The sequence below is a fragment of the Nematostella vectensis genome, chromosome 3, assembly GCF_932526225.1.
Source record: "Nematostella vectensis chromosome 3, jaNemVect1.1, whole genome shotgun sequence".
NCBI lineage: Eukaryota > Metazoa > Cnidaria > Anthozoa > Actiniaria > Edwardsiidae > Nematostella > Nematostella vectensis.
In genome coordinates, this window is record NC_064036.1 from 10744541 (window position 1) to 10759750 (window position 15210).

The 15210-nt window shown below is 42.0% G+C and overlaps 1 protein-coding gene across 4 annotated transcripts in view; it reads left to right on the forward strand.

Moving 5' to 3' along the window:
* LOC5506165 (protocadherin Fat 4-like) overlaps positions 1 to 15210 on the forward strand; it is a 74346-nt gene that overhangs the window by 27185 nt on the left and 31951 nt on the right. For all 4 annotated transcript variants that reach the window (XM_048724532.1, XM_048724529.1, XM_048724530.1 and 1 more), the window contains 21 exons: positions 73 to 160; positions 408 to 522; positions 2362 to 2547; positions 3037 to 3251; positions 4639 to 4891; positions 5709 to 5753; positions 5914 to 6158; positions 6791 to 6965; positions 7401 to 7540; positions 8513 to 8692; positions 8998 to 9214; positions 10046 to 10324; positions 10598 to 10720; positions 10790 to 11063; positions 11516 to 11786; positions 12294 to 12401; positions 12650 to 12796; positions 13300 to 13437; positions 13880 to 13999; positions 14243 to 14330; positions 14718 to 14845. In XM_048724532.1, the coding sequence (XP_048580489.1) occupies positions 73 to 160; positions 408 to 522; positions 2362 to 2547; positions 3037 to 3251; positions 4639 to 4891; positions 5709 to 5753; positions 5914 to 6158; positions 6791 to 6965; positions 7401 to 7540; positions 8513 to 8692; positions 8998 to 9214; positions 10046 to 10324; positions 10598 to 10720; positions 10790 to 11063; positions 11516 to 11786; positions 12294 to 12401; positions 12650 to 12796; positions 13300 to 13437; positions 13880 to 13999; positions 14243 to 14330; positions 14718 to 14845 (3535 nt within the window). The remainder of the gene's footprint in view (positions 1 to 72; positions 161 to 407; positions 523 to 2361; positions 2548 to 3036; positions 3252 to 4638; positions 4892 to 5708; positions 5754 to 5913; positions 6159 to 6790; positions 6966 to 7400; positions 7541 to 8512; positions 8693 to 8997; positions 9215 to 10045; positions 10325 to 10597; positions 10721 to 10789; positions 11064 to 11515; positions 11787 to 12293; positions 12402 to 12649; positions 12797 to 13299; positions 13438 to 13879; positions 14000 to 14242; positions 14331 to 14717; positions 14846 to 15210) is intronic.

Here is a 15210-nt window from a genome sequence, read left to right on the forward strand (position 1 = left end):
CCTTCTCTCCCTGATTTCGTTCTGTTTTCACCTGTTATACGATTTTTATTCAAAATATTTGTTTTATGATAGAAACGCAACTGTGGTTATCGACTTGGAAAATGTCAATGACAACACGCCAGAATTCACGCGCAAGGCGTACTTATTCAACGTTAGAGAGGTAGGTGTACCTTTGCATGTGTTGATTGTGCGCCTCTGACTGTGTCTACTCACTGTGTGTGATGACTGACTGTGTGTTGACAGTGTGCGTCGACTGACTGTGTGTCGACTGACTGTGTGTGTCAGCTGACTGTGTGTGTCGACTGACTGTGTGTCGACTGACTGTGTGTGTTGACTGACTGTGTGTGTCGACTGACTAGTGTGTCAGCTAACTGTGTGTCGACTAACCTTTTGTTTGTGCATTTCAGGGCTCGTATATTGATAACGAAAAGATCGTTGGACGCGTCTCCGCCATAGATCGCGATAAGGACGCGGAAAATTCCGCGTACGGACGCATTCAGTACAGCTTCCTAAATCAGTCAAGTATGTTTACTCTGAATACAATTTATTGTATTTTAGAATGTACAGAAACTTGTGCAAAATGGACTCATGTACCAATTACTGCGAGTGGACTCTTTGATGTCCTAAATACCGTGTTTTTCGGTATCCTAGAATGAAGGTGTAACACGTACATACTCTGTATTACTGTGAATTCCATACACCAAACACTGGATTTACCCCCAACAGTTCTAAGTACCGGTTACCGCCTTCCGCTCCTCCTCGTCCAAAATGGTGGCCAAAAAGCGAAATCCAGGTTTTCTCGCCGAATAAAAACTCCAGTGCCTACAAGTAGGCTACTGCTCAATGTCCCAACGCAAAATACGGGTACACCCCCGAGAGTATCTATCTTTATTATATACATACTGAAAATACTCACTGAAAAAATATTCAGTAAATTTTCGTTCGTTCACTGGTCTCAGCAAATCAGAGGCGCGAACGATGTTTTTTTCATCGTGAAAAAAGTCGTTCGCGGTTCTCATTATACGAAGGTTTTTTTTCTTTACTGCACTTGAATGGCTTCAAGCCCAACGCGGGGAGACGGGTAGCTTTGCGTGTCACTTTTGTTATTGAGCTCCATTGAGCGAGAGACTGAAATTTAACTGTGAAAATTAAATACAAAGCGTTTGAAATGGAAGACAATAGATTTGCTAATCTCAATGGCACTGTAGAGGATTATGTAGAAAGTCTTGAAAACAAGAATACGAAGAGAAAAACCAAGCGAAATGTTAGGCTGTTAAAACGCTAACATCACAGTCTCGTGCATGACATTAGCGAGACAGATTCATTACAATGTAAGTTTCTGTCTGTCTTCAACTGAACCGTCGAACAGCACAAAACTCGGAGCCTCTGCAGCCAAGTCTAAAAAAATGTTATGTAATAAGCTTATTATAAATTTCTCAGTATGTATAGAATAAACAAAATACAGCATGGAAAGTGCTTTTTACAGTTTTTATTCACTCGTTGTTTTGTATAAAAAAAAACTCACTCGTTCGCTGCACAACTCGTGAATAAAAACCGTACGCGCGCACTTTCCATGAAGTATTCTCTATATACTATATATAATACGCAAAGGAATGGACTGTGCGCCACCTTTCACGGAAAAACGGCTGAGCTAGAAAACTCTGAAATCACACCATTTCCACACTCGCAAAGGCGCCATTTTCAAGATTTTACAGAAGCACAAAATAATTTATTTCCTGCACCAAAAGGACTTATGACCTTCAGACTCTGTGTCTCAAGAAAAACACACTAAAAGTATACAGTAATAAGTCTATCTCCAAAAATATCATCGTAGAGTAGAAATCTTATTCGAGACAATTTCGGAAGATGTGTAAACAAACCTTCGAGCACGCGGAAAATAAAGTCTGAAAAAGAATTCGAATACTTGCCGTAGTTTCATTGCATAGATAGATTAATTGTAGCTAAAAACACAACCGTCTTTTTATCGTTATTTAGAAAGGAATTATTCCTACCTTCCTCCTAGATTCTTCAGCTCCATCGCGCATAAACAAAACGGTTCGCAAACAAGAAAACGGAAGAAAAGAGCTTTTATCTACAACTGCAAGACTTCAGTTCAATCAATTCAGTTCAATCCATTAAAGGACGGTGCACAACACTTTATTTTATCAAAATCGATATAAGAAGTAAGATTAAGTAAGTACTCTTGGATTTTTTTTTCATAAAAGCAAAAGGTTTGCTTATCTCAAATAGTCTGCGGTCATTTTATGTTTTAAGACCCACATACCTTTTATGTCACATCGATTTTCATCTTTCTAGCAAAATCAATAATTATTCAAACATATAAAAAACACGCGTTACCAGGTTACTACCGCAGTCACTACTGGCAGATGGACAGCCTGGAGTCTGGGCGCAACATCCGGGACCTAGTGACTGGCAATACGGACGCACGGGTGGTCGGTGGGGCGAGCGTTGTCCAGGATTCTCAGCTCGGTAACGTCATCGCGGTCAGCGGCTCAGAGCAGTACATACGAGTTGGAGACTTTGAAAGTAGGTGACTTTGGCTATATGGTAGATGTTATTGCACCGTCTATTCTCGACACGTATAATTGTCTGTCAGTCGTTTGATTGTCATTGCCATATTTCTATTAATCTTAAAAGAACAGAGGGCTTCAGCTTAGGGGTTTAGACCCTCAACCCCCCTTCCCCTTAAAAAATTTGTAGTGACGTTTTCTTGTATCGCCTGTCATTCTTTGTACGCATTCCTAATTTAATGTATTCCTGGCTATCTGAAGAGACTTGAAGCGCAAAAGAAGTTACTCTTAAATATATGTATTTCAGCTGTGTTAAAACACGCGATTACGCACAATTAGCTAATAAAAATGCTTGTTTCGTTGCAAATCTTATTTCATCTATTTGTTTTCGATTCTGTATACGTTTTTGAACTATTGTGGGACATCATGATTGTCGTTGCGCGACCTCATTTTTTGATTGGTCAATCACGCACATGTTTATACCCCGTCTTCTCGTGCCTTTCAGACGACTGTGTCAGTAATCCCTCGCTCTGTCCGGACGGCCTGTCCGTTGCATTCTGGCTCAAGTTTAACAGTGGCAGGTACATTATATCGTCCGGCGGACAGTCCCAGTTCGCGGCCGGATTCGCCTTTTATTACACAAAGGAGACTAACAAATACACGTTGCTCCTGGCAACGCTTAACCGTAAATGGGAAATCATGCTGGCTTCTATACCTCAGGTAAGTGAAACCGATTTCCTTGAATCTTGAAAATAGTCCATGTAATGCACAAATTTGTCCAGACAGGAGGAGGAGGCTCACCTATCTAAAAGTTGCATAGATGATTATAAAGAAGGTTTCACAATCCTTGACGGTGTGACTAACGTACGTGGGGTCTTACCTCAGGCTTGGATTGGGCATAAGGTCATCTCCAGTTGCCTTGATTGTGTACCGAACTGTTTTATTGATGTTTAAAGAGTTTGCAATACGTGCCGAAACACACGAACTCATGTAAACAAGCTCTCATTTGGTCATTTCGAGTATTTAAGCTCAGGTTTTTTTGCCCGTATCCCATTCCTTTTGACATTAAATCAAGTTGCAAAGCTTTATTGGAGGTTATCTGTAGGTTCAAACATATTATTTCGTACAAAAACATGCCCCCGCAAATTTACTTATCGATTGATGATTTTGCACTTTTTTTATTATTATGCAAAATACATATTGTACAACAGTTATGTGATCAATTGTAGCAGGTATTTCATCTTTGTGAAGGAAAAGTAACTGGAATTTGACATGCTCGACGTGTCTTTTCGAACAGTTCAATACAAACATTAATAAGATTATTTTTAGAATCCATATTTTATGGTGTTAGCTTCGTAGCTGAGTGGTTTTTGTCAGTAATCGGAGTCCGTAGTTTGCATAAGGCCACGGGTTCGAGTCCTCCCCACTGAATTTTTTCTTTTCTTTTTTTTTTCTTTTTAATCCTTGGGAGTCTACCGCTCATCTTTCCCTTTTTAGTATGATTATACTAAGAAATAACCTAGAGATATATGATAACATTACAGTTGTAAATACCTGCTGCAGTAGCTACATGCACATATTACGGGCCTATTTTTTAGCTACTGCGCATGTGCGAGTAGCTACTATGTCATCACTCAGAAAAAAAAAGTAAGATTGGCGGCGGAGTTTGCTGGAAAAAATTGACCGGAGTCCGTAGATTGCGTAAGGTCATATGTTCGAGTCGTCCCCACTTTTTTTTTTTATTAATCCTTGGGAGTCTTATACCGTTTATCATTACTTTTTATAGTAAGATTATACTAAAAAATAACCTAGAAATATATATTAACATTACAGTTGTAAATACTTTGCTGCAGTAACATGCACGTTTTACGGGCGTATTTTTCTATTTCTAACCGTTCTGACCTGCTCTTCACCTCACTCTTCTATTTATGACTGAGTTTTGTGAAGTCTCCTTCGCAAACTTTCTGATCTCTGTCACACAGTGTGCTGCTCAGGTCGTGATTGAGTTGTGTGGAAATGCTGTTTGCCAGCAGTGTCCTATTCTAGACGCTGTTCACACGTAAATCACTGTGCACATAGCTTTCTTATGCGCCGTTTTCTCTGTCAGACTTGGTATTACGTCACGTTCACATGGAACAGCCAATCAGGGCTCAGATACTTCGAGAACGGTCGCTACTTGAACTTTGTACCCAGCAGTACTAGCGTGACTCGCATGAGTGACGCGTTCACCGTGCTGACAGTCGGCAAGCCCAACAACATCGACCAACTCGACTACTTCGGCAACCTGAGTATCAGCGACCTGATTATATGGAACACTATGCTGACTATTGAAGAGGTCATGCACTCCTATATGATATCACGTGAGTATTAACCTGGATTTACCGGACACTTGATACTGTTGAAGAGGTCATGCATTCCTATATGATATCACGTGATTATCTTTAACCTGGATAAACCAGACACTTGGGCCGGGGTTTGTCTCGCCGGGAACTCGCGTCCGTTAGCCATCCTCTCGTCACGTCGTGACGGAAGCCTCTAAATAGACTGATCCGGACGCTAGATTCCTAACATAACTGAGCCGGAGGCTAGATTCTTAACATAACTGAGCCGGACGCTAGATTTTTAACAGAACTGAGCCGGACGCTAGATTCTTAACAGAACTGAGCCGGACGCTAGATTCCTAACATAACTGAGCCGGACGCTAGATTCCTAACATAACTGAGCCGGACGCTAGATTCCTAAAATAACTGAGCCGGACACTAGATTCCTAACATAACTGAGCCGGACGCTAGATTCTTAACAGAACTGAGCCGGACGCTAGATTCTTAACATAACTGAGCCGGACGCTAGGTTCCTAACATAACTGAGCCGGACGCTAGATTCCTAACATAACTGAGCCGGACGCTAGATTCTTAACAGAACTGAGCCGGACGCTAGATTCTTAACATAACTGATCAGGACGCTAGATTCTTAACATAACTGAGCCGGACGCTAGATTCTTAACATAACTGAGCCGGACGTTAGATTCCTAACATAACTGATCCGGACGCTAGATTCCTAACATAACTAAGCCGGACGCTAGGTAATGCACTTCTATATGATATCACATGAATGTGTTAAACCTGGATAAACCAGGTACTGTTGCAAAATTTGTTTAACACTTCGTCGCTGTTTTAGGTCACATAACCAAGGAACCTATGGCGACAGCTCCACAATATATAGGTAATTCCTAACTACGTTACAACACTGCAGATCGTGTGATTATGTAAGGATATTCTTTTCTGATACAAAATCTCAATTTACCTCCTACACAAACCAAGCCCCTCTCTGAGAACTCAACGCGCTTTTTCCTAGATATGCTTTAAAATCCCCTTTTGTGTAGATACTTTCGCGATTGACCCGATGACCGGCGACATTCGCGCTGTCGGACTACTAGACCGAGAGACTAAACTGAATTACACACTAGACGTGAAAGCTACAGATGTTGACCCAGTCGACCCTCGGTGGAGTGCGGCCGTGGTCTATGTTGAGGTCCTGGACTCTAATGATAACGCGCCAGTTTTTAAAAAGCAGAGTTACGTGGTTGAGATGGTGGAACATTCACCTACAACTTTCACAGTGGTTAAGGTTGGTGAAAAAGTTGTGTTTCTGATAAAGAGTTTGTGTCTAATATTAAAAGGCACTGCCGATAATGCCATTTGGGTAGATAGTGCAGGCCCGTATCCAGGAGAGGGGGGGGGGGGATTCGCACCCCCCACAACGGCCGAAAGTCCACTTTCGGTTCACAATAAACGTGCTATTTTTAGACAAAACTATTAAGCATATATAATAAAGAGGCATTCTAGATCATTCTGGTACATCATAAATCAGAGTCATAAGTCAGACTTTTTTGTTGCCAAATCCGATATAAACGTCCCGTGGATATACTGCGATGATCCACTTTTCCGGGTTCCCCTCCCCCCTCCCAATAACAATTCTGGGTACGGGCCTGTAATGTGACAAGTTTATTTAGAGAATACAAGGAATATCAAAAGATATGCACCCTTAAGATATGCAAGCCTCAAGTCCAAGGCTTTTTACATTGTTATGCAATTCGGGTTCAGGATTCCTGTGTTTTCCACGTTCAACACCACAAAAAGCCAAGCGCTGGCCAAGTGCAAGGCCGGGAAATAGGCTGGTCTCGTAAGCTAAAAAATACACTGTACGCCTATCCTCCCAGATAATAGAAATTTGAGCCTGTATTTATATTTTCCTCGAAGGTCGAAGCTACAGATAGGGATGTCGGTTCCAATGGGCGCATTTCGTACAGTATTGTCAGCGGTAACGTAGACGGAGCATTTGTGATTGACAGTTCGAGTGGCGTCATCAAACCTGCACAGGACATCGACAGGGAAAAAATCCAGCGGTATCTGCTCGGAGTACAGGCCCAAGATGGTAACTGCAAGGAATGCATACAAAAATTCTCGGGCCAGAAAAGTTGATGCTATCTAGTAAAACTTAGAGCCCTATTCGGCGTAATTGCAGTATGAATAAAAACAAAGTTTAAAGGTCTACGAAACAAAAAAATGAATAAAAGAGATTGAAACAAAAGAAAACGTTTTCGTGCCCGAGAATTTTTGGATGTTTTGGTGAGCTGCAAACGGCAAGATTTTCGCCTACCAAGTGAGGGACAATAAGAAATAATAAATGATGAAAAAAGATGACATAATTTCGGTTTCTCATTCCTCTATTAGTATTGATTATTGTTATTTTATTTGCGCATGTGTGTATTGCATTTACATGATTTACATTTAAAAAAACCTTTACCCAATGGAGTTTGTGTCTTCTACCCACTGGCCTCAAAAGTTTACTTGATACGTTTGTTTTTAGGCGGTAGTCCAACTTTACAGGCCACGGTACAGGTGACCATCAACATCCAAGACGTGAACGACAACACTCCGGTACTCACATCTAGCACCTACACCGCAAGTGTACCGGAGAACCAGCCACCCGGACAGAGTGTGCTTAAGGTAGGGATATAGAATCAGCCACCCGGACAGAGTGTGCTTAAGGTAGGGATATAGAATCAGCCACCCGGACAGAGTGCGCTTAAGGTAGGGATATAGAACCAGCCACCCGGACAGAGTGTGCTTAAGTGCTTAAGGTAGGGATATAGAACCAGCCACCCGGACAGAGCGTGCTTAAGGTAGGGATATAGAACCAGCCACCCGGACAGAGTGTGCTTAAGGTAGGGATATAGAACCAGCCACCCGGACAGAGTGTGCTTAAGTGCTTAAGGTAGGGATATAGAACCAGCCACCCGGACAGAGCGTGCTTAAGGTAGGGATATAGAACCAGCCACCCGGACAGAGTGTGCTTAAGGTAGGGATATAGAACCAGCCACCCGGACAGAGTGTGCTTAAGTGCTTAAGGTAGGGATATAGAACCAGCCACCCGGACAGAGCGTGCTTAAGGTAGGGATATAGAACCAGCCACCCGGACAGAGCGTGCTTAAGGTAGGGATATAGAACCAGCCACCCGGACAGAGCGTGCTTAAGGTAGGGATATGGAACCAGCCACCCGGACATAGCGTGCTTAAGGTAGGGATATGGAACCAGCCACCCGGACAGAGCGTGCTTAAGGTAGGGGTATAGAACCAGCCACCCGGACAGTGCGTGCTCAAGGTAGGGATATAGAACCAGCCACCCGGACAGAGCGTGCTTAAGGTAGGGATATAGAACCAGCCATCCGGACAGAGCGTGCTTAAGGTAGGGATATAGAACCAGCCATCCGGACAGAGCGTGCTTAAGGTAGGGATATAGAACCAGCCACCCGGACAGAGTGTGCTTAAGGTAGGTATATAGAACCATAATTTAAGCAGTGAGAAAACATCAGTTTAGAAACGGATCTTATTGTAAAACAGTCATTAGCATGGTTTGTGTGTAATATGATAGAACTTTGAACTATAGACCTTTATTGAGCATGTCTTCTATTTATTTTAGATTTCTGTGTTTGACCCTGATCACGCCGGGAATGGCCAGGTCGCCTTCACCGTCAACAATAACAAATTTACGGTCAACGATACCAGCGGCGTGCTGTACACCACGCATGTGCTAGACAGGGAAACGAAGGCATCTTATCAACTTACAATCACTGCCACGGACAAAGGTAGTCCGGCTCGGGTAAGTCGGGTTGCATTATGATGCATATAGATCCTTAATGCGCGCTACACTTTTGTATCTGTAGCTGGAAAAACTAGAAAAATTATGACACCCCTGTACACGAAAATAAAAGTTTACAATATTTTTATATTTGCAATTTCATTTTATTGATCAATGAATGTGGGGTAAATTGCAAATTATTAAATGTCCAATTATTAGAAGGTATATAGTGACTCTAAAAACTATAAGGTTTTTAGAGTCACTATGGTGTCTACATTTTGGTAGTGTAGTTCAATGGGTTCTGATTTCTTATAATTTTTTCTTAGTCTTCTTCGGTCAACGTTCGCGTCAACGTGATCGATGAAAACGACAATATTCCTCAATTTAGCCAAGCGCTGTACACCGCAGGGATCGTAGAAAACATGACCGTGGGCTCACATGTCATTAAAGTTTCGGCCGTTGATCCAGATGAGGGGAGCAATGGCGACATTCTTTACTCCCTCCAGACAGACTATGACATATTCGCCATCAATCAGACATCAGGTATATAACATTACGACGCGCGCTACCGTGACCACCTTGGCAGTTTTGTAAAGTAAACCAATAAGGATGCGAGAAACGTATCTGATTTGACGTGAACTCCACTAGCCAACAAGCGTGACAACAAAACTCTTCAGTTTACATAAGAGCATAACGGAATCCTCCTACTCCACTGTTTCATTTGAAACAGTGATTCACGCATGTTGGTTGGTTTTTTTTTTTAAACTGGTATTGGTGACCAGGTCACACTGAAAGGAATATATGGCACAAACTATAGGAAACGTCGGGACAGAATAAATAAAGTCATATCCTCATGTCCAGGTGATAGATCAAATTCATTTCCGTTCTTCCACCCACCGACTTAAAAATTTTTTTTTGTCTTTTCTGGCCTCAAAAGATCACGCATTTTTCTTAGTTGTAAATGCCAAAGGAAACTTGTCGCCAAGACATCATTGCCACCATTTTTAATGCCAACTCCGTTGTAGGGTATGATTATAATCGTCTTCATCATCATCTCCGTATCGTATAATGTAGGTGTTATTCGCGTTGTGGCGTTAGTTGACCGCGCGTATCGTTTTATGTAGGTGTTATTCGCTTTGTGACGTTAGTTGACCGCGCGTATCGTATAATGTAGGTGTTATTCGCGTTGTGACGTTAGTTGACCGCGCGTATCGTATAATGTAGGTGTTATTCGTGTTGTGGCGTTAGTTGACCGCGCGTATCGTTTTATGTAGGGGTTATTCGCTTTGTGACGTTAGTTGACCGCGTGTATCGTATAATGTAGGTGTTATTCGCGTTGTGGCGTTAGCTGACCGCTCGTATCGTATAATGTAGGTGTTATTCGCGTTGTGGCGTTAGTCGACCGCGAGGCGCATCCCGCGGGATACTCGTTACTAGTCGTCGCACGGGATCATGGTTATCCGACACCCAACGCGGCTACAGCTCGCGTCAACATCACCATTTCGGACATCAATGACAACGCTCCAAGGTTCCTTAAGTTTACGTATTCGGGCTCTGTCCGAGAGGACCGCACAGTAGGCACTGAGGTGGTCCAGGTGCAAGCAACGGATGACGATGACGGGTTGGCGGGAGAAATAGTCTTTGCCATCACAGGTTCGTTAAAAGTTCTTTTGCTTTCTTTTGCGCTTTATTTTGGACGTGAAAATGTTTATATGGACGACGATTGTTATGTTATTAAAATCTTTTCATTCAAAAGTATTATTTAACCAAGAACGCCATTTGGGGCGTGTCAAGGTTTATTTCCAAATTTCACGCTTGTGAAACTTAAGAAGGTAATTGTCTTACATAATGGTAATTGTCAATGGACAATGGCAATTGTCTACATATTGAACTCATTTCTATATCCTTTTTTTGTCATTGTTTAAGGCGGCGACCCCGAAGGATTGTTCTCCATTCTGAACACTTCCGGCAAGATCACAGTCGCACGATCGCTTGACAGGGAAATGAAAGCCACCTACGAGCTCACCGTCACTGCAACAGACAGAGCAGGTACAGCATACATTGTCAAAGCTCGTGATGACTAACGTATCCAAGTAATCTTGTAACTTTTCTATTCAGGGGACCCCAAATCAACTAGTGTTGAAGTGGACATCACCATCACAGATGCTAATGACAACAAACCCGTATTCACCAACATTCCCGCCACTATCTTACTCAGCGAGTCGACGATCCCAGGCACGCCTGTCATCACAGTAGTAGCCACTGACCAAGATATTGGAGTCAACGGTCAGGTGCGTTACGTAGGGGACTCTCCCAAAGGGAAGTTTGCTGTGAACGCTATCACGGGAGTGGTGAGCACTGTTGGTGAACTGGACTACGAGGATGTACAGCGGTGAGTATGCTTTTTGAGTTAGCCTTTGTTTTTTTACAAAATGACCATCCAAAAACATAGTTTCATCTTTGGCGTACCAAATACAAGAAAAGTCGATGCAAATGGATTTGTTTTCTACTAACTCTATATTATGTTGTTATATATTTTTTTTCAATCCAAGACGAACCCTTCGCACTTTAAGTTTTGTATTGAAGGTGTTGTAATTGCATACTCCATATGCTGCTGGCCCAAACAACCAATCAAAAATTGTAAAAGGGTCAATCAGCAGTGCAAAGTCGCATGTGCAGCATAGCCATGATACTTTATGTATGTTCTCGTGAGCGTGTCAGACATGCAGTGCTCATGCATTGAACTAGCCTTGCTTGAGGTATTTTAAAAGAAAAAGAAACAATAAAGAATCATAAAGAAACAATTAGAAATGCGTAAATCATCTCGATTATCATCGTTTGTAGCTACACTGTGTACATTGTGGCAATCGATCAAGGAGAGCCTCAGCTAAACAGCACTACATTACATCTCAACATCTCCCTCGTGGATGCCAACGACAACAATCCTACCTTCACCAAAGCTGCCTACACCGCGCATGTCTCAGAAGAAGCCACCGCTGGTACCAACGTCATTATGGTCAACGCGACCGAGAGGGACTCGGGCAAGGACTCTAAGATCACCTATAACATCTCTGCAGGGGACCCACTAGATCACTTTGCTATCAACCATTTGACAGTAAGGAAGACTTGTACACTAGTAAAGTCAATTAAATGCTGAAAGTTGCAGCAATTTATCAAATTAAGACTCAAACATGCTTACAACGGCTGTAAGATATTGATAACATAACACACAGAAATACAACTTTCTGTCTTGATACGAGCTACGCAATGCACAGCCTCAGGAATGCGCCAAAGTTGTTGGAATATGGTTCACGCAATAAACACATGTAGAAATATAGAAAGGCATCACAGCCTAACCATTGTTTACAGTTATGTTACAGAACTAGAATGATGCAAGTAACCTATCTGATGTAGGGTTCACACAGCTTTTACCTTTAGAGATTGCAAAAAAAAGGTCATAACACACAAATAAGTCTAAAGACAGGCAAATTCTTTTTTATGTTTTTTTTTTTTTTTTTTGCTTACCGGTCTTAAAAATATTTTTATCGACATGGAGGCTTTTTACATTATTCCTTTACTATCTCGTTAGCCTAAATCCTGTACGTATTGCTTGGTGTTTCAGGGTCAGATTAGCGTCCGGAAGGCCCTCGATCGAGAGACAACCTCCCTCTACACTCTACTGGTATCAGCAAGGGACGGCGGAACCCCGCCTAGATTCGGGCAAGCCACGGTACTTATTCACTAGTTTATTCTTGGACAATTAATTGGTGATCAATGGATGAGCTGCGGTACTCATTTATTAGTCTTTGAAAGTTTATTTGTGTTTGTCTGAAGATTACCCTGGTCCCAGAGCCTCAAGCGTCTCTCTATTTAGTGGCCAGCGAGGTACACACGAGGCTCTGGAACCAGGGTATCTAAAGATAAGCTTCTCAACATAAATTATTACGATGTAACTGGTTTACCTATGTTGTAACCTAGGTAACAATCCATGTGGATGACGTAAATGACAGGGCACCAGTGTTTAGATTTCACAATTATCAAAAGGAGATCCCAGAAGACACTGCGGTTGGGACTTCTATCCTTACAGTAGAGGCCATAGATGAGGACACACCGTCAAACACAAAGGTAGTCCACCGTTGTAGAAGGCAGCAACCAAAAACAGGGAGACAAAAAAAAACATTATTGGACGGGTAACCCAAAATCAACACCTTTTTAAACTATAGATGTAACCCACATCAATAGAACAAAGCATAAAAGCACAAACAACCCAAAGTTAGCCATCTACATAAGATAAATCTAAACCGCATCAATAGAGATCAACAAACGCATAAAAGCACAGGTAACTCAAGGTCGACATACGTGAAATAACACAGGTAATCCTCAGGGATAGGAGTAGCAACACAGATGCAACCAATGACAATACCCGTGAAAATGCATAGACAGGAAACTTGCACACACAGGCAACCCATCTATAGAAATCATACGCAGGTAATCCATTGCCCTTTAAGGACACCTAAAACATAAGATAACCAATAGCAAAAATACAATTCATCCACAATGATATTCCACAAGTTTTGATAATTTAGTAATGCGAAGGATTCTGGTTAATCTTTTTGGATTTGTTCCAGCTTACCTACAGCATTCTAAGCGGGAATGAGGACGGCAATCTTCAGATCTCCTCTGCCTTGTCCGACAGCAAGTACATGGGCATCATTAAAGTCGCCAAACCACTAGACCGGGAATCTTCACCGCTCTATTCGCTCAATGTAAGTGAACATATGCACCTGTTATAAAGGAAAGGCTGTATTGTAACGTTCACATTAAAGATATGAGATGTTTTTAAAGGTCAGATGTGGTCAGTGTTTGCAGAATAAACTTGTGAATATGATTCAGAAGTTACTCTAGAATATTCTTACAGGCTTAATTTGAAAATGAAGTCATTTAAGGTTTTGAGACTACATAGCCGTAGCAGGCCTCGAATTATTGGGGGGGGGGGCACGATACAGAAACACTAATAAAACAATAGGGGCACAGCCACGCCCCTACAGGTCATTTCCTTATAATTTTTGAAAATATTGGGGGGGGGGACGTGCCCCCAGTGCCCCAACCCCTGCTACGGCCCTGGACTGTTATCATAAACTCCACCTATATGCGTAATAATCATATGCATGCCAATGACTTAGCTAATTTGTGCATCTTTATTATCAGATTTCGGTTTCTGATGGAGTCCACGAGGGATACACTGTCGCTCAGATATTGCTCCGAGATGTGAACGACTGTGACCCAGAGTTCAACTATTCCCTTCTCTACAGTGCGCATGTCAGCGAGGTAAGAGATGGATGGAAGAGGAAATAGCCTGCTATCAACTGGCTAGCCCATTCGAAAAATGAATGGTTGTCTTCTTGGTTTTAAAATTAACTGATAAATAATTTGGCAACCTAGCTCTCTTTGGAAGCGTCAATCAATTCTGATTTCACCTGTGCCACTTCCCAATAACTAGGACCGCCAGCTTTTAAGTTGTAACCTTAACTGCAGTTGGTTATTGTTTTTAACGCATATTATTTTTTTCAGAATTCGCTTGGTGGTCAATTAGTGCTCAAAGTGACGGCAACTGACAGGGATCTGGGTACAAATGCGCAACTCACCTATTCAATGGCAGGTAAGATTTTGCATAGGTGACTGGGTACTGATTCATGACCACATCATGTTGGCATTACTGAGTTCAATTTCCTGTGGTAAAACAGAAGATCGTCACCTAATCTCCTAATCTCAAAATTATGATTCACATCATGCACTAGCCTTTCCATTATAAGATTGAGAGAGTTAAGTAGAAAACTCTTTCACAAAAGTTTCCCTACCCGGTCATTACACTATTGACCACAAATAGTCTGAGGATGACTCGGGTTGGTCATATTTAGGGGTTTAGTAGGATAAATAGACCCGACTCCTTTGTCTACGATTTTTTTATTCTTTTGTGAAATAAGAAATAATCACTTTACTTCCTTTTGTCGCCAATGTTCACCTGGTGCCTTACCTTTATCATCAGGTGACGATAATCGGTTTACCATCGGGCCGTCATCGGGTGAGATTCGTACCAGTTCTCTTCGCCTCGACAGAGAAGCTAAACCTGTCTACGTATTACACGTGACAGCCACTGACAGTGGAGGAAGACGGGTAACTATAGCAATAGAGGAGTTGCACTAAGAGATCCCGTGACCTATCTTGGTGGCATGTTCAAGCCAAATTAAACAATTAACAATTAAATAAACACGCTAGAGAATGTCGAAAAAAAAATCTTTAAAAAGCCTTCTGGGTGTCCATTATATAGATGTTCCATTCTTGTTGTTTCTTCTTCGTGATAGTTCACCAATGCTTTGGCAATGCCGCCTTCATCTGGAATAACGGATTGATGGATAATTAGTTAGTAGTGTGTGTCCCAAGCTGGTGAATGTTTTATTGTTTTTACCCCGGAATAGCCCAATGTGATCTCGTTGAACATGCTTGCATAGTAACTAGTAACCAATTTTTGAGAAAGAAGA